Here is a 25361-nt window from a genome sequence, read left to right on the forward strand (position 1 = left end):
GCAGTGTTTGTTCATGGATGATCGATTCATGATTTTTTTTGTTTTGGTGGGCAAGGTTATGATTCCTGACATCCTCCCTCGTGTATGCAGGCATCAGAGGCAAGCAAGCTGACTTGGGCCTTAGTACGGAGCTTGGGGGTACACAAGAGGCCTAAACTTGATTAAGAAAACATATCGTTTTAAGATTTTTTTAATTATATAAGAAAATCTCTCTTCTGTTAAGAAAAATTTCTATTTTTTTTCTAAAAATTTACTACTTACACCGGGAAAGAAATAAAAATAAAAAAAAAATCATCATGATGGAGAATGCCTGCGATACATGTGTAAAGCACCGATCGGTCACCGTCATCGCACGATTCCTCCCTTTGCACCATGTGATGCAAGATTCCAGCCACGACAGCATCTATGATGCTCTTCGGGCTACAGAACACGAGAGGAGGTTCAAGTGTCATCGAGTAAAGTACGATGCGATGGTGGCTTTGGAAGAAGGCTGCTTTCTCTTTCCTGGACCCTCTGCTGATGGTCATCATGCGCTTGCTTGGCAACCACTGCGTGTTTTCCTCTGCACCGTCGACGATGGCCTGCCTCACTATGGGCTTCTGGCACATTGTTGTAGTCACTGTGCTTGTGTCCTTGTCCCAGCCGATGCTGACAGCAAGAGTCTGCACACATTGTTGTGGTATGCCTTGGGCCAAAGTCTTACGAGCTGATTGCTCCCGTGATCCACCAGCAAATCCTTGCCTAACGATCCCTACTCGAATCACTGAAATCAATAGTTCTTTTTTTCTTTTTTTGGCAATAAAAAGCTATTCAATTAATCAGCTGGGACAATAATTAGTCCCCAAAAATACATCGATCACCAAAAAAAACACTTGCCTGAATGGCATGAGAAAGGAAGGGCTACAAAATTGACTGACATCCACAGAATCAGCCAGCATTATTGATATGTCTTTACAGACATTGCGTAAATTACCAAGGAGGAGATGTTGTTCTATTACATACAAATCATCACGACTTCCAGGCAATCTGATTTGAAGCATATGTCACCTGCTCCTCAACCTCCTGCAGAGATAACACATTTGACAGAGGAAGACTAGTAGCCAAGCTGGGAATAAAAAAAGTAAACATGAGCCGTGCAGCTCAAGCTGGCCGACCACGACCTGACCATCCAGCAATCTAATTCAATACCCATAGCATCTCTTCAATCCGGATAGTTTCATTAACCAAAAAAAGAAATAACAAAGTCGAATAGAGAAAGAATTGCAGATCCTATATCTGCATTTTCTAGTGTTATAACACAAGACTGCTGTGAGCATGTTTCTCTTTGCACAAGGGTTAGAGCCATAAAAAATTTGCTCCTACTTTCTTTTTACTCTTCACCTCATCTTTTAACAGATGAAACATACGTACCCTAGACTTCGAACAACTCATGTGTATCACCACCTTCTTATATGACTTTGATCTCTTGGTTATTCTTTCGTTGTTCGCTCAGCCTCCTTATCTGCTATTCCGAGTCGCTTTCCATGTTTCCCATCGCCTTTAAACCCCGTGGCTTCTGTGAAACAAGAAAAGATAAGAACAGGTTTGAAGATGCTGCATTTATCTATTAAATCATTGCTCATTTATCAAACTCTAAATTCTCTATGTGCTAGCACTATGTTAAGAGAAATTACAAACCTTCTTTGAGATCTTCTTTTCTCGGACTTCATACCGGTCTAGGGTCAGATCACAAAGCCATGCCCCCGGGCTCACCAGCTTTTTCAGAAAATGTGCAAAAGAATTTAATGTCAAGAACTAAAAATATGAGAAAAGACAATCAAAGAACAAAATATGTAGCCTTCGAGTTATACTACCAAGGTGTTGAGACTATCAGTGTAATACCCACCACGTAGAATCTTAATCATAATAGTAAGAGGTGCTTCGACTGTCACTATGGTATTTTATATTGAGGAGTAATTGTTTGTGTTTCTAAGTTTATACAAATAAGCAAATCTGTGAAGATAAAGGAATGCATCATGGGCTCTACATGTTGCATCCAGAGGAAAAAGCTCAAGTACGACGGGATGATGCATCTGAACAACATCAATGCATACAAGTTGTTCATCCTTGCCTTTACCGATTTGGAACAGACATATACAGTACATAAAGAAAAAAAAAAGAAAAAAAAGAGAATGGATTTCATTTGGCGAAGGACTTGTGGCCTATATGATAGATCTGGAAAGAAGAGCTAAATTAATGGATCTCTAGCTAGTGGCAAAAGATTGTCAAGGGTTGCACTCGAGTGAGAGAATTGCTTTCAAGTATGGGCCATGGGTCATCAGAGCCTCCTACATTCGAACACAGCCTGGAAAACAGAACACATCTAAAAGACACTGAATTCAGTTGACTCAGAGACATCACACGAAAGACCGGTTACACCACAGGCCAGTTGTGCACCTGCTTGCCAAATGAATCGTACTTTCTTTTAACTAATTAAACGTGTTAAAATAATCATTATTAAACTGGAACAGACAAGCACATACTAACAATTACCAAAGGTACGCAGTTTTACGCAATGTCCCTTCATGGCAACATGGTATGCAACCTGTTAGAGCCACATTGCTGATGAGATACCAGAGGGTCACAAGAACTTATCCAAATCTGTCTGTCCAAAACTTCACCATTGTCCATTGTAATTCAAAAAAAGGAACCACCTTGCTACACTCTCATGAATTCTGATAATATGAAACTAAAATGAGAAAAATTCTCTGGCATATATGCACACTATCATAAAAAGAGAACAATGCTTCCCATTATCCATTTTTCCTCTGTACTCAGATTCCTTTCTGTTTCCAAGAGATTGAAGCAATTCTTGTCTGTAAATCAAATTATACAAAAGCGTGGCATATATTCAAAGCTTGTAACATGATTCTCAAACTTTTTATAGTTCCAACTTCCAACCTCAACCAATGCAAGCAATGGGAGGAATTGAAATTTCTCGTTTTTTAAATAAATAGAGCCTTTTAGGTTTGGATGAATCCAAAGATCTGCAGGAAAAAACCTTTAAAAGAAAAGACTGGCATTTACTGTTTCCAGCGAAGCTAATGGCCTTACAGCAGTAGGAAAGTGTCTTAAAATCTCATGCTGAATGCTCTAAAAGAAGCGTCCAATGTAGGTGACAAATTAAAGGCAAAAATAAGCTAAAAACTTATGAGTCCCCATGATAACATTTACATCTTCAATTTTTTATAATTATACATTCCCAGTATTCAATAAAGCCAAAGGAGAAATATTTTAGGAAAAGGAATCGAGACACAACTAAATGTGTATACTCTACAAGCACAGAATATGCACCACGAGATACCTGAGATAGAATGATAAATGAATGTTTAGGACCTTTAGGTATTCCTTTCTTGAAAGAGTGGAACTTTTTTATGGGCAACATAAAAAAGTTAATAAAGTTTTGTTTAGCTCCTAATCTGCATTGCAATACAAGACTACAACCAAAAGACAAAAAGGGATATGAGAAAAGAGTGAATTCCTAAATGTTGTTACACATTCTACAAGCATCGGCCAACTACTTGTATTATGTTATTTCAGTTAGCTCCTAATCTGCAATACCAGTCATTGCTTATCCTTGGATTTACCCATTTTGGGGACTGTGCACATATTGTATACAAAGACATCCAAGAAAAATGGAGAGAACTAACTTTACCTAGCTGAGGACTTTGTGAGACTATAATAAATCTAGATCAAAGAGCTAAGTTGATGGGCCTTCATTTCACCACAAAAAATTGGCAGTGATTTTAGCCAAATGAGAGAAGCTCATGCCTTTAGCATATGGACCATGGGTCACTAGAGCTTACAACATTCTAATATAGCCAAGGAAACAAAACACATCTATAATACACTTCATGTATTTGATTTAGATAAGCTGCAAGGAAGATTGGTGCCATCACGGACCAATCATGCACCAAAACTTGCCGATTAAATCATACTGTTCTTACCAATTAGATGTGCTAAACAAAAATGATTAAACTGTCATGGAGCACAGACTAGCAATTTTTAAACAAGGTACAGTTGAACCAACTTTTTTTTGTTCAAAAATTTGCCAATATTATTTGAAAACACAGACACACACCCTGCTACAGTTGCATGATTTCAAAATTTTTCCATTTCATTTTAAACTATGATGAGGAGAAGTAGCTTTTCTGCAAAGGCACACTATCATAAAAAGATAACAATGGTTCCTATTTTCTTCTTCCCCTTGTATTCTGATTCCTTTCTCTTGGAAAGAGAAAGGATCAATCCTCACCACTTTCATGCATAAAGTCATCTTGGCTTCACAGCCAATCCACATATATTCACCAGCTTCGAACAACATCCTCGCACTTTTAAAAGTTCCAACCCTTGAACAACGAAAGCAATGGGAGCGATTGAAGCACCTTTTTTTTTGTTATATAGTGATAGGGTAATATGGAGAAATCCACATCTCTTTGATAAAAGAAAACCTTAAAAAGAAAAGAATGGCATATGACAAAAGAGTGCATTTGAAAATGGATTTACATACTCTTCAAGCATTGGCCTAAATACCGTATTATATTATGCACTGTATTACTTGTTGGTATCTTTGTTTTCTATTTCAAATCCTTAATCACTTGCTCTGCTCATCCACTAAACTTTAAATTCTCCATGGAGAACAAGATTTCTCCCAATAATGCACATCAGCTATCATATAGATGTATAATAGTCCAGAAGCTCGCCCAGAAAGGCGATGAACGACTATGAACATCACTAGAAGCTCTCTCCCGTACTGTCAAAATGGGAAAAAAGAATCCCGGATAAATTAACAAGTCAATTTTCTAATGCTCTCGTCCCCACCCACTCTCACGGGCCTTTCGCGAAGTCAAAACCTTGGCACGTTTACCAAACCACCTAAATTTTCCGCCCAATGCTCACTGTTTAGTCTAAAGACAGATAACTACCGCTCCCATGTCATACCAATGATAACGAAAAATTCTTTTCTTGCGCTTGGCAGCACCAACTACCCGTGTGCGTACGAGACAAGAAGTGGGCTCCATGTCATACCACAAATGACATTGCAGGTACGAAAATGGGTAAGTCATAATCTTTCAGAAAAGCTGAAAAAGTTTCCAACTTTCCTTTCCCAACAGAATCCTCTTTATAAGAAAACTCTACGTATCGTATTACCCTATACGTATTATATAAGAGTAATTGATTTGCTCGACACCAAAAAGTTAGTAACGATGGGGAGAAGAAGAGTGGCGAGCTTACGTTGATGGTCCGCTGAAGGAGCTTGGCCCGCTTCTTGGGGCGCTGGGGAAGTTTGGAACCCTTGAAGACCAAAAAGTCCTCTTCCTTCTCCTTGTTCGTCAGCGACAGAGCCAGCTTAGGCCACGCTGCCGCCTTCTGAGCCCCATCCATCGACGCCGATCCCCCGGCTTCCACGCCCCTCTCCCTCTCCGGCGATGTCACTCCACGTTTGCCTCTGATAGCAGCTGCCTCTGTCGCCTCCAAATTATTCCTAATTAGAAAAAGGAGAGAACAGAAACATGTGTTAACGAAGCAATAAAGTGATCGACAAACCTGACGGACAGTTATTGCATACCAAAGCCTATTGTCCCTGCCTGACTGCTGTCGGCTTATTCTGGGAGAAGGTTGAGGAATTGCCGATGTGGGGGGAAATGCCGGTGGTCCCGTGAGAGAGAGAGAGAGAGACAGGGAGGAAGGAGTGTTTAAACGTGACCATTAAAGGATTGTAGGCTTGCCCTCCTGCATCCTTGACATGATCTCATGCAGGTGGAACGATGGTGCATGCACGTACAGCGTGAACCAATCAGACAGCACCGGCTGGCTCACTCACCCAGGCCCATCTGTGACAAGTGGCCGGGCAGGAGCTACTGCCAGTAGCGTGGCTTGCGTGGTTGTGCACGGCAGGGATTCTTGTGCCGACGCATGGAAATTAAATAAAAATATGATTGTCACTTGAGTTTTTTTGTTCTTTTTATATTTTAACATCGAAATTTTCTTAAATGTTTTTTTGTCTTTTATTACTTCCCGTTTCATATGAATCTACAAGGAAATTAGGATACTTTTAGATCTGATTGGGAAGCTTGGACCGGAAAGAACAGCAAAAGACCCGGTCGTCGCTGTCCCGTCCCGAGAAACAGATCTGGGACACCGAAGAAAAGTATGATTAGTCGTGGGTTCTCTCACGTGCCAGCGGCACGTGAGTCGCCTTCCGCACTCGCGGTTGGGTTGCAGCGAGCAATAGATGACGACGATAAGACAAGACGTGCCACCGAAGGGCACGGTAGTGTTTCCCATCCGAAACACAGCAGGGAATGAACCACCACGGAGATGGAGGCCACTATAATATCAAATAGATATCTCTGAAGATTTCAAATGCTAAAAGAGACGGGAGGGAGAAGGGTACCTGAGCGCCTGTTTGTAGGGGGCCGAGGTGGCTCTTCGAAGAGCACGGTCGGCGCGAGCGGCGGCTGCAGTGGTAGCGGCAGACTGGTTGCCGGTGGCGGCATCGTTGTCCTTGTGCTGGAACTTGATGCACCGTAGCCGCTTACGGCTCCCCCACTGCAACAGCAACTCCGGCGGCGTCGCTAGACTCTCGTTGTGGTTGCTGCTATTAGGTAATGCTTCAACTGCTCCTCCGCCTCTTCCCGTGCCTCGCACGCGGTGGTGATTCCCGGTTGGCTTGCTTTCCATCTCCTGCACGTGCCAACCATGTACCCATGAGCATCATTCTCCCGTTTCCTTCTCTCGTTTAGATGATTAACATGTAGAAATAAAGAATGAAGTCAATGAACGATTGCAAAGGGAGGAGGAGAAGAAAGATGAGATACGAGGAAAATCCAATAAAAAACATGACCTTTAAGTACATTCTTACACGTCCTCTTATTCAATCGAGTAATACATCCGAACATTCATGTTTGATCCTTCCCCATCAATATTAGAAACGTGATTAATTGAACCTATGCCGTCTATTCCACACGATCAATGTTATGAATAATGACAGCGAACACAGAGAGAGAGAGAGAGAGAGAGAGAGAGAGAGAGAGGAAACACGACCTGTAATAACAGAGTACATCAAATGAACTAATTCGAAGAAAAAGAATTGCCAATGAACTGGGATGCATAATAATAGTCAAGGATCACTGCCACCATTGACATTTCTTGATCTTCTTCTGTTTCGATTCTACAGTAAAAAACTGACTTAGAAAACAGAGGAGAAAATTAGAGAAATGATACAAAAGAAACAAATAAGATATCTTAGTGGGTTCAGCAGCAAGAGAAGAAGTTTAGACACTTCGGCAGCAAATTGGTCCGAATTGTTTTACCATAATCAGTTAACAATGAGAGAACAAAGGATAGCTTTCGTTCAAGGAATAGAGACGGAAGATGAAGAGAAACCGCTTCCTCTTTTGTCCCAAAATAATCACAGAAATGAAAGAACAACCAAAATTTGTTGAAAAGGACATGACTACATGTCAAAAGACAGATTTCAATCGTCTATATGTATTCAGGTTTGTGCACGGAAAATAAAAAGATCATACCTTTGATTCAAGCTGATGAACATTGATCCACTCTGATCCAATTGTACTTAAGACTCCAAACAGGTCTAAAGGAAAATCAGTTCGAAAAGGGAAATAGGAAGGAGATCACAGCATTAATGATCTTGAAAGGGTCGTCCCTTGAATCCTACTTGCAAGAAAACCCGAAGAACATGTCGAGTTTCAGAATCCAATCCTCTGAATAAAGATCAGATTTCGCCGGTTCACAATGGGATTTCACTAAATTTGATTGAATAAGACGACAGATCGTTGGGAGCATACGATTGAACAAAGGAATGCCGACTGAGGTTTGGAGAACACGCATCTGTTTAAGTTATGGAAAGATCGCATACTTTGCTGGTTGATAACAGAACGGCGTAGTAGTACTCAGAGAGCCTTGAATCAAAACGGAGGACTCGCCTTCATCAGAACATCAGCATCGTACGACCCTCAAGATCAAGTCCTGCAATCTCCTCCTCAGTTGGTCCCGGGAACTCTGGAAATCAAGAACAGATTAGGAATCAGGAGAACTCATCCAGCAATTTCTAATAAAACCAAGCAGTGACGAAATGCATACCTTCAAAGGCTACAAATATTTTCAAATCCGTCGATCAATCCTAATCCCAATGGAATTTAACAGCAGAAATTTACTCCAAACAATCGAAGAAGGAAAATCGGAGGAAGAACCGCAGTATCCAGAATTCTTTTCCTCTGGAATCGTCTTCTTTTACTCTTCAAGAAGAACAAGAGGGAGAAGTGAGCGATCGAAACTGCGAGCTTTGATCGACGAAATGCTGCCTCTCTCTTTCTCCCTCTCTCTCTCTCTCTCTCTCCCCTGATCAGGCGTCTTATACGCCCGCTTGTGCTTTGTGGCTTCTCCCGTTCAATAAAACGGGATCACCGGGTTCGGCTTCGAGTCTCTCTCTCTCTCTTCCTTTGATCCTGCGATGAACGATCAGCGAAGCTCTTCTGGTTATGTGATGATTCCCGTTACGCTGCTCCGTTTTGTTCTTCCCCATGCCGTGCGAGCAGTGTTAATGCGGTCTAAGTTGACGGCGTGATGTTAACATCCTGCTACTTATTTTCCCGTCTGGGTAATGAGTAGGGCCCCACCGTCAGATGCTTCGTTCTCTACCCTTTGTTCGCTATTGGACGGATCGGATTGGCACACAGGAAACAGCCCTGGATTTTGTTCGGTGGGACCCTTGCATTCTGGAAACTTCAACGTCCTCTTTCCTTCCCATACCAATAAAAAGAATTAATAAATCGTCGCCATTGTCTATTCGTTCCGTTCACCGCTCGCTCTCAGCTCCATTTGGTTTGCTACCTTTTCTGCGGTGAAATCGTAAGAAACGATTCTTAATTTTGGAACCAAGGATTGCTTTTTTTTTTTTGGTTACGCTTATCATTGATCTCATTTTCCTTGATATTTTTGTCCACGCGTTTGTTCCATTCCTAAATGGCTTGCGATCGGTCGATCTAAGATTAGGGTTTCACTTCCCGTTCTTCATTTTGTATCTTGCTAAAATCTACCTCGTTTTTGTGAATTCTTGTCTGTGCAGATTTAACGAGGGCACTGCCCCGAGAATCTTTTGTACGATCTACCATTATTTTTTTATTTATTTTAATACAAGTTGTAGATTTAAAAGATAATTGACCTCCAAAGTCACCTTCTAAGTTTAGGGTTTTGGAATGAGAAATGGATTTGCTGTAATTTGTGGACTCAACTTCTACGCTGGACTTAATTAGATCAATAAATTAGTCCTTATTTTGGCAACCGAACCCTGCTTCGAGTGGAAATGTGAATGAAAGAATTAGGAAAGAACAAGTAATATCAACAATGGGCGAAGTAGTTCAAAAGTTACGAGCGCCACTACTGGGAGATCTCGGCATCTCTGTCGCGCGAGTGTACATCGACTGCTTCTCTGTGTGGAGGTAAGATGCAGTGGCATGCCTTGTAATTGAGATTTATTCTTATGGTAATCTATTTATTTGTGTGCTCTACAGAGCAGAAGAAGTAGAAAGTTTGTGAGATTAAAGTTTAAACCTGGACTCGATGATGCAGAACTTTTCGTAATATTTGGACCTGGCCCTTTTTCTGGGTTCCTCAGTCGGAGATTACCGGTGGTCTTACTTGATATTATCATGATTAGGAGCTAGGCTGTTGCCCCCTCTCATAATTTGCATATGCTTTGGATAAACTTGATCATAAATTGGTTGTTGGGTGGTTGGTGCTACTTTACAAAATTGGCATTGGATAGCTTGTCACTCTGTATCTCCAACATTATATGCCTGAAAACTTGTGGAGTGCGACGATAAGTTTGATCTCCATATCTGTTCCTATATCCATCTTACCTTTGTTTTTCAAAGATCATATATTGTTTAGACATTGTTTCTGTTTTTTACTTCAGTCGGTCCTTAGGATCCCTGGTGTGTTTCCGTGGTTGATCAGTTTCCAGGATATTTGAATAAGAGTATATATTTTTTGATTGCTAACAGACTTTCAGTGAAAAAGAAACTCACCTTGTTTACGGTGCATGAATCTTATTACTATCTACAGGAAGGCAAGTGTTTTTGCTATTTATCTTTTCACCATGTGAATCAGGATGACAATTTTAATTTCTTGTACTTAAGTCCCTGGAATACAATTCTTCTTTCTTGTACTGGATGGATCTAAAATTATAACACAAAGTGGAACTGAAATATGAAGCAATACAGGAAGGGGAATCATGGAAAATTCTTTAGGAGGTCCTAAAATGGTAGATGAGAACCACTATCATAAAATGGATTGTTGAATGTAACTAGTGACTTGAACTGAGAATATCTAAGAAAGCTTCTGATGCAGAAGTAAAATGTTCCACAAAAAGTAAAACCCAAGACAGGAACTCACAACAGTATCATGCCTTAGGAAATCAAGTCATAATTTGTTTGAATAAAACATCAGCAATATGGATGTTCAAAATTTTGAGTGTTTTTGTTGTTGCTTATGAGATATTTAAGGTAGTTATTTATTCATTGATTTTTCAGTAACTAGTGCTTTTTAATATAGTATGTGTGTTTCATTGGATTATGCCATGTCATAGATCTCTGCTGATCAAAGATGAAAGCTGCTGATGTCAACAGAGAGATTAAACCAATCTACTAAAAGTAGATTGGTTAAAGGAGAGCAGAACAATATTGGGTGCAGAAACACTTGGTGTCTCAACTCGGCAAGACTTGCACCAACAGCATCAATCTCTCTTGCATGCTTATAATGCAGTATGTTCTCGTGCCAACCATCTTATATTTTCTGTATAATGTTTCATTTGTACTCACAGCACTTGATCTCTCATCTTTTATCACTCATTTTCTTAGTAGTCCTATCTTATGGATGTTAACCTTTGGGATCATGCCAATTGTGCCATCTAATAGAGGAAATATGTAATAAGGTAAGAGATTTTGACTCTGTTTTATTTCCTTACGGACTCATAAAGTTATGAGTTCCACACTCGCTTTGCCAATAATCAATTAGTTAACAAAAAGTTAGGTAGCAATGTCATGATCTTTTGGCAAGAGTTTAATAGGATAGTGTTGGAAAGGCAATCTAACCACATCAAATGGGTTGATTGGCCTTGGGAAGAGCATTTGACGAAATCAAAGGAGCTGTGTCTGAACGAGTGTTTGAAACTGTGTCTATAAATTATCCTTTAAAGTTACAAATGGGTGCAAGAGTTGTAGTATTATGAATAGGCTGAAGCTTTGTTTGCCAGATTTCAAGTAAAAAAATTATTGGTTTCAAGCAATTCTCTTATATCCTCTTGCAAATATTTTGTAGAGATTGTTTAAAAAATGTTAGTGATCTATTGAAGACATCTGTATGGGAACCAACGACAACATAGCAACAGCTGATATCTGGGGGCACATACTGGAACTTCTGTTACATACAAACAACTTCAATACTTATATTAGAGAATAATCACATAATTTGCAATTAGTTAATCACTCTGGTCCAGATTAGTAAAATTGTAAGTTTCATCAACTCCTCTTCCACCTCACTTTGGTTATCTGGGATCTTCTCCCTCGGGAATACTATTTTTTTGTGGCTGTATGTTATAATCACAATTTTAGTTTAGGCTACCTTCTGGATGGTGATCCCAAGAAGCAAAATTCGGTACACAGAGGAAGTTTTGACTCGATCAAGCGGGGATCATGTTATCTTTATGGTCCAGATGAAGTAAGAGGGGGATTGGACTGACGCAATCAGCTTAGAGTTCGCAGAACTGCTATTGGCAGACTTGATCGAGAGTGATGTTGTTCACTTGGGTAATCAAAGAGTACATGTCGCTGTGGAAGCGATGAAAGCTTTTCTTACCAACTGTTTGGCACAATATGGAATTGGTTTGTCCATCCTACTTTCTCAACGGTGAAGTTCTCTTTCAGATAAGCCAAAGATCTTATGGCTCACATTGTTTATGACCACAATTGATTTTTCTTACCTTCTTTACTAATACGTTTAACCAGAGTACTTTTTCATAACTCGTCAACAAACTAGATTCCTGCACCAAACACAAAAAGTAAAAAAGAAAAATAGGAAACATTTCAAGGGATTGTTTCATCTGCTGAATTCACATATGTTTGGTTTGATTGATTGTATCTATTGAAACTGAATACAAGATGCATCTCAGATATGATATAATTTTTCTATTAAGATTACTGCTTTTTGTATGCATTCCATCAAATGTAGCCTGATGCTGCATGATTGCAGCACTATCTTAGGCAGTAGGTTAAAGACAGAATCTGCAAAGTGTTTGCTCTAGCCACAAGAAAAGTGGTGGCTTTCACGTTTTGATTTCATTTCTGCTCGTCTGTTTTTCCCCTAAATGGAGTATTGAACTGATATGTTTTAGCTTGATTTGAATTGCAGCTACATGGAGTGGATGATAACATTGGTAAGAGTAGGAAATTCCCCACGGGCATGTCGAAAAGAATGGATAGGAGCAAGTGGGCAATCGATAGCATCGACATTGTGCTGGTTTTGGACAATTCTGTTGATCCTGTAGGTTGAGCTCACCCATTAAGAATTACTGCAAATTTTGTTAATTTAGTCTTCCAATTCATTACATACTCGAGTGCTCTATGAGGATGATGGTTATCAACTTTTTCATGGAAAACGCTGCTTCGGTTTTTGAGTGTAGATATACAAAGTGTATATAGTGGTATTCTTAAACTTTGCACACAAACATAATAAACCCTTTCAATGATTAATTGAATCCAGGATAAGAATTATTAGTATGCCAAAAATGTCTATGTTGGCCCCCCTCCAAGTATGGTTATGCTGCTCCTTGTGGGCCAGACGAAAGAGGGGAGGATCACCCTTCTGGGATTCTTTCGATATATATGACCTGTTTATGAGGTCTTTGTCATCCAACTTCGCGTGTCAATGGAAGAAGTAAAAAGGGGCCACATATTGCACAGAAGTCATTTTCTGTGGCATCGAGGTAAGAAAGCTTCTAAAGAGCCGTCAGCATCCAACGCTTATAACTAAAGGTGTCAGACTGTGAGTCTGTATTATTATTATTATTATTATTATTATTGTTATTTACAAAAGATAAATAGCGAAGATGAAATTTAAATTCAATATCGTAAAATTAATGGCTCATCTTTGACCTCCCCACGCCTATAAATCGATTTCTTACCTTCCATTCGTAAACCCTAATTCCAGGAATTCCTGGAATCCCACCTGCGCCACCTCGTAACCCTCGAAGAAGCCCAGACCCGTTCCGTGTCGTCGAGATCTAAATCTTGATCCTTGATCATCCCCTCGATCCCGTCCAGTCTCCGTTTCAATCGAACTCCGCTAAGGTTTCGCCATGGTGCTTGGCGACGACTCCTCATCCGCGCCGCCCGGCGACGCCCAGACCCCTTCACCAGACTCAAAGCTCCCCTCGGACTCCAACCCGGCTGCGGGGAACGGCGACAGCGAAGTAGAGACGCTAGCTCGCCAGGTCCAGGAAAGCCTCGCACTTGGCACGCACCACCGTTTCTGGGAGACCCAGCCAGTCGGTCAATTCAATGATCTCGGCGACACCAGCCTTCCCGAGGGCCCGATCGAGCCACCATCCCCCCTGTCGGACGTCAAGTCGGAGCCTTACAACCTCCCCGCCCCTTACGAGTGGACCACCTGCGACATGGACGACGAGCATACCTGCACCGAGGTCTACAATCTCCTCTCCCTCAACTACGTCGAAGACGACGAGAATCTATTCCGCTTCAACTACTCCAAGGAGTTCCTCCGGTGGGCCCTCCACCCGCCGGGCTACTTCAAGGCCTGGCATATAGGGGTGCGGGTGAAGGCGACCAAAAAGCTCGTAGCTTTCATCACCGGGGTGCCCGCCAGGATCAGAGTCCGCGAGGATGTGGTTCGCATGGCAGAGGTGAACTTCTTGTGCGTCCACAAGAAGCTGAGATCGAAGCGACTCGCGCCGGTGATGATAAAGGAGGTCACGAGGAGGGTCCATCTGGAAAACATCTGGCAGGCGGTGTACACAGCCGGAGTTGTCCTCCCGACTCCTATCACAACCTGCCGTTACTGGCACAGGTCTCTGAATCCGAAGAAGCTCATAGATGTCGGGTTCTCACGGCTTGGAGCTCGGATGACTGTGAGCCGGACGATTAGGCTATACAAGCTGCCAGAATCGACGGTGACCCCGGGTTTCAGGAAGATGGAACTTCGTGATGTTCCCGCTGTAACCAGGCTTCTAAGGCAGTTCTTGAGTCAGTTTGTGGTAGCACCGGACTTTGATGAGAATGATGTGGAGCATTGGCTACTTCCATTGGAGAACGTGGTGGATAGTTACTTGATTGTGAGCCCTGAGACTCAGGAAGTCACAGACTTTTGCAGCTTCTATACTCTTCCAGCTTCTATTCTCAACAACCCGAATTACTCGGTCTTAAAGGCTGCATACTCTTTCTACAATGTGTCAACAAAAACTCCTTTGCTCCAGCTGATGAATGATGCTCTAATTGTGGCAAAACAGCAGGACTATGATGTCTTCAATGCTCTTGATGTCATGCACAACGAAGCCGGCCTTAAGGAACTGAAATTTGGACCTGGCGACGGTCATCTCCACTGCTATCTGTACAACTACCGGATCAGAAATGGTCTGAGACCATCGGAATTAGGCCTTGTTCTTCTATAGGTTGCTCTTATGATCTCAGTTCTCTATTTGGTTGTCTATTGCCTGTGCTTTTTCTGTTTTCTATTGATAACAATGTGTTTTTTTTTTTCCTCATAGTAATCTTGGATCTCATTTATCTTGCATTGAGACCATTGAGGAATTCAATGTTAGGTTTCTTGAGGAAATTATTATTATTATTATTATTATTGTTGTTGTTGGCTCGATTTCCATATCTGATAAGAAGTTACAAATAGGTGTTTAAGAATGAATTACAAATAGATGTTTTATGCGAAGGGGGATGCATTGCTAATTGGTGTGAGTTTTATTTTCCTTGTTGTGTTTGTTTTTTTTGTTGCCATAACAGACTTCGCTATTGTGATAATCCCCGATCAAGCTCTTAGGTACTTTATTCAAGCTTAGATAGGAAATTCAGGTGCATGTAAGCTTGGTGCAATCAATAAATAGAATTGGTGGATGTTAAGGATTACTTAAGCGTGGATAATTGTGGAGTATTGAGAAAATTGTTAATTTATGAATCATCAGCAATGGTACGTACCTGTGCTGTTAGGTATAATTCAACTAATCACAATTCCTTCTCAGTTTTGACTCTTTGGCATATATCTGTTACCTTTTAGTGTGATGGTTTTGGTATCAAATCTGTGGCAACAAAATGTTGCCATCTGCTTTGACATCTTGCAGATTCATAGGTGTACAAGTGATCTCAGATGTGCTAAAAGATTCTTATCGTGTTAGTTCAACCTCATGAGCTGCATCTCCTAGTCCCTTTTACTTGTCACATAAATTTGGCATCTGGTGCTTTGATCATCGCATAGGTTTGGCATGTGTTGCTTTATTCTGCTAATAGATCTTTCCAAAAGTTTTGTTCCATTTCATCGCGTTCAGTGCAATTTTAATGTGGTGATTTTGGTACTTGTAGTATTTTCTCCAGTCCTGCATCTGAAACTCCCTCGGAGCCATGTTGGTTGGCACTCTTTTTTCATGGCTTTGGTTCTTATCAGTTTGTTTTCTCGGTTTTACTTTTTTATTTTCGCTCGGAGACTTGTTGATCATTTCTCTCCATGTCCTTTAAATATCATCTCTGTTATGAAGAAATTTAAAATGTCGGTTTTGGCTCATCATATCTTGGATTTGACAAGCAATCGGTTTATTTGTGGTTATGAGCTTTCATCTGGTCACCATCCTTTGCTGCAAGTTAAGTTTTTGTATGCAACTTGATGTCAAGTTTAGTCTTGCTTTTCGTATCATGTACGTCAGACGTGCATGTTCAATTATTTTTGTAGCTTGGTTTGCCAATGTATTCGTCATTCCATTTGCTTAAGTAATCAATATATTTTTGTGATTTGAGAATCAATTGTGGTTTAGTGATGTTGAAATCTGACATGTTCAGCCGCCACAGACGTGTAGTCTCTGAAGATTCAGAGCTTTTACTGTATGTAGATGCGCTTCTAAGATCAGAAACTGGGTTGGAGGATTGAGGCGTCTCTACGCGGATTTGAGAATGGCAGCCAAAATATGAGAACTGGCTGACTGGAGTTGGGTTTTCTCGAGTCACGTATTTAAAGAGTAATTATTATCCTTTGAGTAAACATTTATTAAGAGGATCGATCGATAAATAAGCGTTTTTATAATATTGAGCCCTTCTAGTATCAAATATATCGAGGAAAAAAGTCATTGACGTCTTCGTAAATTTGATATGATTCGAATCCGTACGTATAAAATTATCGAAATATTAAACTTTCGAGATGTCATTTATATGAATATCAAGATCGAAAGAGATTTTTTGACCTGATTTATTTGGAAGCGAAGATTAAATTTAATTTCGATTTACGTTTCCCGCATGCTTAAAAGAAGTGGGATCGATACGAGCTTTGCCATGCGGACTCCACTTCCATCGCCAGCTCTGAACGTAACAATCTTATGCATGTATGTATGTATGTATGTACGTATGTCTATCCGTACAGAGCTCCTTTTAAGCGAGAGAGGGACGACTCGTGTACTGCGTTGTCCGCTATCGCAACCGCTCTGTTAATTAGGTCAAACCGTGCACCATTATGGACGTCGTGGGACTACGATCCCTTCTCCTCCTTTCTCTCGAACGCTAATTTATCGTTCCTTCGATTTGGAGGTGACCCTCAGGCTCCAGTCTCCCATCGATAGGCTCCGGGCGCGTCTCCAGCCCCTGCCCGCGTCGTGCATTTGTTTCGATTTCTTCGCTTCGAAAGGTGCCGGCGGAGGGGAGTTTTTGTTGCTTCGTTCTTCTCGATAATTTTTGTTGCTTGGGTCAGGTCACAGTTTGATTTGGGCGGGTCTCCATCTTGTGACCGCAGTGGTCGGATGGAGCCCCGCGTTGGGAACAAATTCCGCCTCGGTCGCAAGATCGGCAGCGGGTCCTTTGGGGAGATCTATTTAGGTTGGTGGCTGCTACATAATCTCCCGATCGCTTCGGTTCGGAGCCTGTTCTCTGTGGTTTTCCTGTTTCAGAATCTCTAAATTTTGCTTCCTTGGTTGCAGGTACAAATATCCAAACGAACGAGGAGGTCGCAATTAAGCTGGTAAATATAGCCTGTCTGTGTGCTACACATTTTCAGCTATTAAGGTGTTCGATTAGATCGACATGCTAAATTGGAAAAAATGCAGATGATTTAGGATCAGATTTTCTTTGTATTTGCGATGGTTTAATAGTTTATTCTTACGCTAAATTGCTTCTTTTTTTTTCCCTGAACATTCCTCGAGTGTTTATGGAAGTTCTTTAGCTGTAGCTAGTTTTACAAGTTAATAGTGTCCCTCAGGGTGCAGATGTGCTTTCAGAAAATGACTTCTTAAATTGCAACATAGGTTAGAGTTGGGATCCTGTTTAAAGTTGGTAAATATTTGCATAGCAAACTTCAGTTTCCAGTAAGGACATTCCTTCTTAGACCGGGGACAAGATGAAGTCCAATCTGGCAGTGCTGCTCATGTCACTTCCAGTTACTTTTTCTTCTCCTTCATTGCTTCTTTCTACAATTTTAGTTTACTCTTCTGCATTTCACCTGTATAAAGAATATCATTTTCTGTTGTTGATTTTCATTGTCCATTGACCCCACCAGTCCCGCACTGGTGGAGCCTCATGTACTTGACCACCCTTGTATACAAGCTAAAACTTATGTGGTTTTGGTAGCTTTTAAAAATTTATCCTCTGGTCAAGTTGAATGCTTGCAATGGCCTTGATAATTTTTCTCATGTTTATGCATTTTCCTGCCTATTAGGAAAACGTCAAGACAAAGCATCCACGATTGCTATATGAATCAAAGCTATACAGGATCCTGCAAGGAGGAAGTAATGAAATTTTTGTAGCCTTTTGCTGTCTTCGTTACTCTTTCTTTCCTTTTTCTTATTTTCTGTTGTCTTGGCGGCAGCTGGAATTCCAAATGTTAAACGGTTCGGTGTTGAGGGTGATCATAATGTGCTCGTGATGGATTTATTAGGACCCAGTCTGGAAGATTTATTTAACTTCTGCAGCAGAAAACTTTCTTTAAAGACTGTTTTGATGCTTGCAGATCAGACGGTAGGTTGATATTTTAGTGCACCTGTCTGAATTGACATGATACTTCACTTTCAACATTGGGAACATGATTATGTATCCTTAGCCAGAATATGCTTTAATGGCAGCTGCTGTTACAATCTCTTTCTAGCATTCTTGATGCTTCCACTTAAAATTTTGATCTTGCATTTACTTTTCATTTCATGTCTTCATGATACTATTTTCCATAATTCATATCCATAAGAACCCAACATTGATGAATAATGCTTTTCTGATTGCCTCAAACGTCGGGCTTATATTATGTATTAAGATTATTTACTTCAGATTAATCGAGTGGAGTTTGTGCATTCTAAGTCCTTTCTGCACCGAGACATCAAGCCAGATAATTTTCTAATGGGCCTTGGTAGACGAGCTAACCAGGCATGCCTCTAAATTTTTTATAGTTTTATCATTTAAATTTATAAATTGATGATATTGTTCATCATATGCTTTACTGAGTTGCCTATGCATTTCCTTCAGGTGTATATTATTGATTTTGGCCTTGCCAAGAAGTATAGGGTTACTTCAACTCATCAGCATATTCCATATAGGTAACATACAATTATCTAAACCATGTGCCTGAGTTTTCTGTTCCAGCTTTTGCATTAATGTTTGAAACTGGCAGGTTAATCATATTTAGTTCCTCAGAGTTTTGTCCTGTAGTCTCTCTCATATAATTTTCTATATGCGTCTTGGTTGGTGGATGCCTATAGACAGGATAAGGCATATTCTTTGTCGCTTTTAAATAAATTTGAGAACATAACTTATGTTGCTAAGAGCTTCAATTATTCATCTTTTTATGAACTAAGAAAATGGATCTTTCATAAATGTTTTTGGCCTAGCAATGTTTAAATTTTTATATAAATAAGTTAAACATTTTCTAAACAAGCTGTGTGGGCTTGTCGATGTTGATATTTCATTTGAATTTTTTTTGGAATATTTTGATGGAAAGTATTAAGGACCAGCTACTATATATCTGACCAGATTGATGTTTCCTCTAATTAGCTTCATTTTTAGTTGGCATGGATCGACAATTCTGTTGTAGTATGACTTCCTCACTATTGAGGTTACACTCCTTTGTTGGGTGTCTTCTTTTCTACTACATTCTTTAATCACACTTTCACGTTTAGGCACTTGTGATCTGATTTTATAGTTTAATGATTGGAGTTTGCATCACATTGGTTCTAGATTAGTCAGAAGTTACCTTCTTTTTCATTTTAGTGTTGTAATCCTTTGCAGAGAGAACAAGAACTTGACTGGGACAGCAAGATATGCAAGTGTGAATACACATCTTGGCATAGGTATGATAATAACTTCCCATATATTAACTTTTTTTTATATTCTGTTAAGTTCCATTAGTTGACTGTTCTACTTGTATGTTCTGTAATTTTTTGTATAATTATTTGTTTGTTGCATTTTATTCATCTCGATTCTGACTGTTGTTTTTATTCTGCCAAGAACAAAGCAGGAGGGATGACTTGGAATCTATTGGATATGTTCTTATGTACTTCTTAAGAGGAAGGTTTGTTAATCTGGTAGAACGTCTTCATCCACATCTATCTCAAATTCCTAATGCATTTAACAATTGGTTCTCTCTTTTTTTTTTCTTTTTTTTTTTTTCAGCCTTCCATGGCAGGGTCTGAAAGCAGGAACCAAGAAACAGAAGTATGAAAAAATTAGTGAAAAGAAAGTTGCCACATCAATTGAGGTGAGCTCTTATCTACATCACAACTTTGGGATTTTATGCTATTTTCCCATGGTTCTGATAATTAAAAAGTCTCTTGTACCCTTAGGCTTTATGTAGGGGATATCCTTCAGAGTTTGCATCATACTTCCATTATTGCCGTTCACTACGATTTGAGGATGAACCTGATTATGCATATCTTAAGAGATTGTTCTGTGACCTTTTCATCCATGAAGGTTGGTTTTCCTTCTCATGTATGTTAAATTACAAGAATTTATGTTAATTAAGGATATAATCACATGACTGATTAAGGTGCAGCTTCTGCAGAATTTTCATATTGATGTACAATCATTTTTGTGTCCTCTGCAGGTTACCAGTTTGATTATGTATTTGACTGGACCATTTTAAAGTATCAGCAGTCAATGATAGCTGGTGCTCCTCCACGTGCTATTGTTAGTCAATTGCTGATATTGTCTATGAGTCTAATTTTTTGCACTTCATGAGATATGGATAATCTTTTCTACTTGTTTAGGGTCCAAGTGCAGGACCTAGCTCTGGTTTGGTTCCTGCTGATGCTAATAACAGGCAATCAGGTGATCTGTTCGCCTTCCTTATTGCACTATCTTATAAACTGTTGTTTTTATTCCTGAATTGAGTCTGTTTCTTCATCTGAAAAGCTATCCTTAGTTTATTTAATTTTCTTTTTCACACTTGGCTGCTTCATTGGCTTGTGCTGATTGATCGATCAAATCTTAGGGTCCAAATTGGTTGTGGTTTTCATCTTCATATTTTCGGAACTTAGAAAGTATATTAGTTTCTAATCTACTAATCACACTGCATATTTTAAAGAATTTACTTGTTCCATTTTTATAATTTGGAGGATAAACTTTTTAAGATTGTGTTTAGGTGGTGAGGAAGGAAGGACAAGTGGTTGGTTGGCAACGGACCCTTCATGTCGTGGACGTATTACCCCTCCAGCTGTAACCGTAGGTAGCTTATCAAAGCAGAAGGCCCATGTGCGGAATGATCTGTCTGTCAGTAAAGATTCTATTGTGAGTTTATTACTCTAATATTCCCCTCAAACGAAACATTTAAGGACAACATTAATAAAAAAACTACAACTATTATTTAACTAGACAGATTTGATCAAATTCTAGTTGTCTTATGATCCTTTATATTCTGCTTTCTCACCTATCTAGCAAATGACCTGTAAATGTATGCCTGCAAAGTGCAAACCCAATAAAATGGGTGAATTGAGGCTTGGGGTTGGGCCGGTACCCTTGACTATTGGATTCTTTTACCATTTCTCATTTTTTGTGGATCATTTGGTTAATGTAATTATCTCACTGAAAAAACTGTAAATGATTTGAATAATGTTTGGAGCTAAGCCTATGAGAACTTTTATCAAGAGTGTGGTAGAAATCTCAGGATATCTAGATCTCTAAAAAGAATGCTTCTGTGCTCTGCTAAGTCTGTTAAGAGTTTGACTTCCGCATTGGTCCTTAAACTGTAGATGTGGTCACCCTATAATTTGGTTTATAAGGATCAGAAGGAATTGTAGGGATGTAATTACAATTATCATTTGTTCAAAGAGTTCAATTATTGATATAAATTATTCAATTAAACCTATAATTAAGTTTGTTACGAGAAGTGACAACTAACTGGCTTATATTAAGCATTTATCTACATAGCACATGGCATTTATACTCTTTTAGGAGCCTATTTAACTTAGAAGAAGTAGTACATATTGAATAATGTCTGGTATCCTAAAGAAATTTGTCATGGATCAGTTATCAAGACACAATAGCAAGTATTGCAATAATAAAAAAAGGAACAAAGAAAACATGCATGAAAGATACATATGACTGCTTGGTCTGCTTTTGGTCCGCCTGAGTGACGGGTCCTGTTGGCCCTAAGGTGGTGATGTGGGGTTTTTTTGTGTGCTACAATGGCCCTCTCTACCTCCGAGTCCGTGAGGGTACACCAATATCAAGCTGATTTTTTTTCTTTTTCTTTTTTTCTGCTTCATAAAGGGAGGTACAAGTGTATAATTTGTGTGTAGCTTCATTGATTATTTACAATTTTGTTTTACATCTTCAGTCAATGACTTAGTTTATATTTTGGGATATAAAGTGATTTGTGTTTGTGTGTAGCTTATCATTGAGATTCCAAATTTTAGTTCTTAGTCAGATGCATGAAACTCCAGGATCATGATGTCTATAATATATGTATAGGGTTATGTTTTGTGTAAATACTGACTCGAATATATGAACATATTAGTTTTCCAGGTCAGCTTATTTGGAACGGTCAAGTGGATCCTCGAGGCGAGCTACTGTTTCCAGTAGCAGAGACATGGTGGGGACTGAAGCAGATCAAACTTGCACTCGTACTGCAGGGGGCAACCCAGGGACTTTCTGCAGGGTTTCTAGTGCCCAGAGAAGATTCCCAATTAGTTCTGCCGAGCACAAGCATACTTCTGGAAGGAATCCATCTATGCTCAGGAATAATGAGTACGCGCTCAAGGGAATCGAGGCCCTTCGTTTTGACGGTGGGGAGAGGAAGCAGCTGTAGTAGATCGCAAGACCTGCTGCCCGTTCTTTTGTATTACTCCATGGAAATCCATAAACCGAAGGCATGTTTTTATCCCTCGACTCATGAATGAGGTGGTAGTCCGAGTGACTACCTCAAGTGCCCCCGGTGAGGAAAAACAATAACAAGGTTGGTCGAACCATTGTAAGCGCTGTTTGTACATTTGTCCGGGATTATATGCCCTTGTTATTTCATTATAATTCCTGGTATTTATTATGTTTCAAAATATCTTATTGCTGACTTTCCTGCATGGAAACCTTGTCTTTGAAATTATGTTTCAGTTTGCACTGCTGATGTTTATTTAATCTTAGGTGGCCTATTGCCGCTGCAGACGTGTAAAAAATACTGGACTGTGGATTGGTATTCCATTTAAATAATTTATTATTTATTAGATAAAATTATCGTTGACGTCTGAGTCCATATGCTGTTGTCCAAACCCGAAAAGACTCTAAGTGTCCTAAGTGCCTCCGAAGTAGTTATGGAGTGGCTTTGAGGTGGGGGGCCGAGGTGAGCTTTTGAGGCATTACCTACATTAAGATATCGATGTAAGGAGAAGTTTTTTGATCCGGTCTCATTGACATTCAAGTAAGTTCGAGACCCTTTTTAGAGTAAGGGTTTTTCTAAAAAAGAGAGTCTCGACATAGCGTCGGAGGTTAGCTTTTATACCTCGTCTACGGAGAGGATAGTTTGCAACTGCCTCAATGTTCCCCTTTGCCGTTTTATATCTAGCCTTAGGCACATTTCGTCAAAGCGGATTTATCTTGGTGTAAGTTGGGTTTTCTGACTCGGACGTCTCAGGCACATTCGGTCCTACGCCTTCGCCATAGCGAGTTTATCTTGGTGTAGGTCGGGTTTCCCGACTCATATATCTCGGGCACATTCGGCTTTGCTTTATTATAATAGATTTATCTTGGTGCGGGTCAGGTTTCCCAACTCACACACCTCGAGAACATTCGATCCTACTCCGTCCCCATAGCAGATCTATCTTGGCTCGGGTTGGGTTTCCTAACTCACACGCTTTGGATACATTCGGTCCTGCTCTACCACCGTAGTAGACTTCTCTTGGCTTAGTTAGGTTTCCTAACTCGTATGCCTCAGGCACATTTGGCCCTGCTTTATCGTAGCGGATTTATTTTGATATGGATCGAGTTTCCTAATTGACACACCTTAAGTACATTTGACCCTATTCCACCATAATAGATTTAACTTGGTGTGGGTCGGGTTTCTTGACTCACATGCCTCGAGCACATTTAGTTGTACTCCATCATAGCAAATTTATCTTGGCACTAGTTGGGTTTCTCAACTCACACACCTTGGACATATTTAGCTTATGCCTCCACCATAGCTAGTTATCCTAACATGGGTTGAGTTTCCCGATTCGCATGCCTCGAGCATATTTGACATTGTGCCTCTATCGTAGCGAGTTTATCCTGACGCAGTTTGGGTTTCCCAACTCACATACCTCATGCATATTTGGTCATATACCTTTGTCATGGCGATCTTTAAGACCTCCCTTTACCATGTTAGATTTCCAAATCCTTCCTCCATTATAATGAATTTTGATACCTCTTTTTGTCGTGACAGATTTCATATTCTTCATCGTAGTGGATTTTTAAGTTCTTCCTCTAGTGTGACAGATTTTGAAATACTTTCTCCATTGTAGTGGATTTCAAAGTTCTTTATCCATCGTGGTAAATTTTGGATCCTCTTTCCATCTTGATGGATTTCAAAGTCCTTCCTTCGTTGTGGCGGATTTTGAAGTTCTTCTTCCGCCATGCTAATTTTGTAGGAAAATATATTGGTGATATATGGAAGAACATAAAATAAAATTCCTAAATTTTTCAAAATATGTTCTCGTTGTGCGAAGATTGATGTGCAAAAACTCGCAAAACTGAAAACCACGTGTATGATAGTTATGTTACCTAGGAAGATCATATATCCTTGAATTTTTATAGATCTATGGGAGGTGATGAAGGAGATCACGCGTCCTCCTCTCTAGCGGTGATCCACATAGTAGAGGCTATGAAGAATCTCCTCGAATCGCTATTCAAATCTCTACACCTGCTATCCGAGGAGAAGAAGGGGAGAGGAGAATAGGATGTGGCAACCAAGAAGCCTAGCATATAGTCTCTCTTTGGTTCTCTCCTATTTATAGAGGCCCATATTAACTTAACTCTAATAGATCTTGTTTTATTATGTATTGGATCTCCATCCAATTACCTAAGCCTCTTAGATTAGTAGATCTCTATCCAATAATCTCTCATTGGCTCTTATTGGATCTCATTCATATGATCAAATAATTCACGAGTTTATTGGATATCCAATAAGATAAGAGTTTCGACGGATATCTCATATTCGAACCTCTACTCATCGCAATACCTACCATATGTGTATGACCCTTTAGGCCTAATATCGAGCTGGTCGTGAGTCATACATATCAGAACTCCTTCCAGCTCAATAAATTATTATCTCCATAATAATTCACTCGACTCATCGACTACGAACGTACTAAGTCACTACGCTGCAATTATCAAACGATATAGGAGAATTCAATCCTTTAGACCTATCTATCCTCAATTATCATATACTTATAGTCCCTCACTCAACTAATATCTTAGAGACTGTACACGAGGCATGGTGTTATCAGGCACATATAGTTTCTCCTCGAGTCTCACTCTAATGGGATTCTCCCGAAGAACTCTTTCTCTCTTAATCCGAATGACCTTGGTCAAGGATTTGTTTGAGTAATAACCAATTAGATATTTCTCTTACGATATTGAGAG

The 25361-nt window shown here is 39.9% G+C and overlaps 3 protein-coding genes and 1 long non-coding RNA gene across 10 annotated transcripts; 3 read left to right on the top strand and 1 right to left on the bottom strand.

Moving 5' to 3' along the window:
* Positions 1–1191: 1191 nt before the first annotated feature.
* LOC135581482 (uncharacterized) lies at positions 1192–8530 on the bottom strand. Of its 4 annotated transcripts, none has more exons than XM_065142868.1 (7): positions 8146–8530; positions 7922–8064; positions 7087–7213; positions 6437–6726; positions 5275–5524; positions 1678–1755; positions 1192–1555 (listed from the first exon to the last, which is right to left on the bottom strand). In XM_065142868.1, the coding sequence occupies exons 4-7, from the start codon at positions 6721–6723 to the stop codon at positions 1505–1507; spliced, it is 666 nt and encodes a 221-aa protein (XP_064998940.1). In that variant the 5' UTR covers positions 6724–6726; positions 7087–7213; positions 7922–8064; positions 8146–8530; the 3' UTR covers positions 1192–1504. The 4 variants fall into 4 exon arrangements, with proteins under 4 accessions (XP_064998940.1, XP_064998937.1, XP_064998939.1 ...); XM_065142865.1 differs by having other exon boundaries at positions 7572–8064; XM_065142867.1 differs by lacking the exon at positions 7087–7213 and having other exon boundaries at positions 7572–8064.
* Positions 8531–8835: 305 nt separating this feature from the next.
* LOC135634157 (uncharacterized) lies at positions 8836–12465 on the top strand. The gene is made up of 3 exons (XR_010495258.1): positions 8836–8913; positions 9131–10826; positions 11681–12465. It is a non-coding gene; the product is annotated as an uncharacterized LOC135634157 (long non-coding RNA).
* Positions 12466–13245: 780 nt separating this feature from the next.
* Positions 13246–14931, top strand: LOC103979670 (glycylpeptide N-tetradecanoyltransferase 1). The gene has a single exon (XM_009395838.3). The coding sequence runs from the start codon at positions 13418–13420 to the stop codon at positions 14744–14746; it is 1329 nt and encodes a 442-aa protein (XP_009394113.2). The 5' UTR covers positions 13246–13417; the 3' UTR covers positions 14747–14931.
* Positions 14932–16743: 1812 nt separating this feature from the next.
* On the top strand, positions 16744–22848 carry LOC135581484 (casein kinase 1-like protein 1). 4 transcript variants are annotated; one of them, XM_065140952.1, is made up of 14 exons: positions 16744–17156; positions 17258–17298; positions 17992–18061; positions 18142–18290; positions 18591–18686; positions 18786–18856; positions 19545–19606; positions 19764–19827; positions 19929–20013; positions 20099–20225; positions 20359–20441; positions 20522–20582; positions 20896–21041; positions 22270–22848. In XM_065140952.1, the coding sequence occupies exons 1-14, from the start codon at positions 17081–17083 to the stop codon at positions 22558–22560; spliced, it is 1422 nt and encodes a 473-aa protein (XP_064997024.1). In that variant the 5' UTR covers positions 16744–17080; the 3' UTR covers positions 22561–22848. The 4 variants fall into 4 exon arrangements, with proteins under 4 accessions (XP_064997024.1, XP_064997025.1, XP_064997026.1 ...); XM_065140953.1 differs by lacking the exon at positions 20896–21041 and having other exon boundaries at positions 22278–22848; XM_065140954.1 differs by lacking the exon at positions 20896–21041 and having other exon boundaries at positions 22270–22482.
* The last annotated feature ends 2513 nt before the right edge of the window (positions 22849–25361 follow it).

This window comes from Musa acuminata, chromosome BXJ3-3 (genome assembly GCF_036884655.1).
Source record: "Musa acuminata AAA Group cultivar baxijiao chromosome BXJ3-3, Cavendish_Baxijiao_AAA, whole genome shotgun sequence".
Taxonomy (NCBI): Eukaryota; Viridiplantae; Streptophyta; class Magnoliopsida; order Zingiberales; family Musaceae; genus Musa; species Musa acuminata.

Bases quoted from the DNA above. Each gene is read 5' to 3' on its own strand.
- LOC135581482 (XM_065142868.1), bottom strand. From the start codon at position 6,723: ATGGAAAGCAAGCCAACCGGGAATCACCACCGCGTGCGAGGCACGGGA. The intron at 1,756-5,274 runs GTAAGCTCGCCA...TTTCTGAAAAAG, and splicing joins TCCTTCAGCGGACCATCAAC to CTGGTGAGCCCGGGGGCATG. The intron at 1,556-1,677 runs GTTTGTAATTTC...CTTGTTTCACAG, and splicing joins AAAAGAAGATCTCAAAGAAG to AAGCCACGGGGTTTAAAGGC.
- LOC103979670 (XM_009395838.3), top strand. From the start codon at position 13,418: ATGGTGCTTGGCGACGACTCCTCATCCGCGCCGCCCGGCGACGCCCAG.
- LOC135581484 (XM_065140952.1), top strand. From the start codon at position 17,081: ATGGAGCCCCGCGTTGGGAACAAATTCCGCCTCGGTCGCAAGATCGGC. The intron at 17,299-17,991 runs GTAAATATAGCC...CCTGCCTATTAG, and splicing joins AGGAGGTCGCAATTAAGCTG to GAAAACGTCAAGACAAAGCA. The intron at 19,828-19,928 runs GTTTGTTAATCT...TTTTTTTTTCAG, and splicing joins ATGTACTTCTTAAGAGGAAG to CCTTCCATGGCAGGGTCTGA.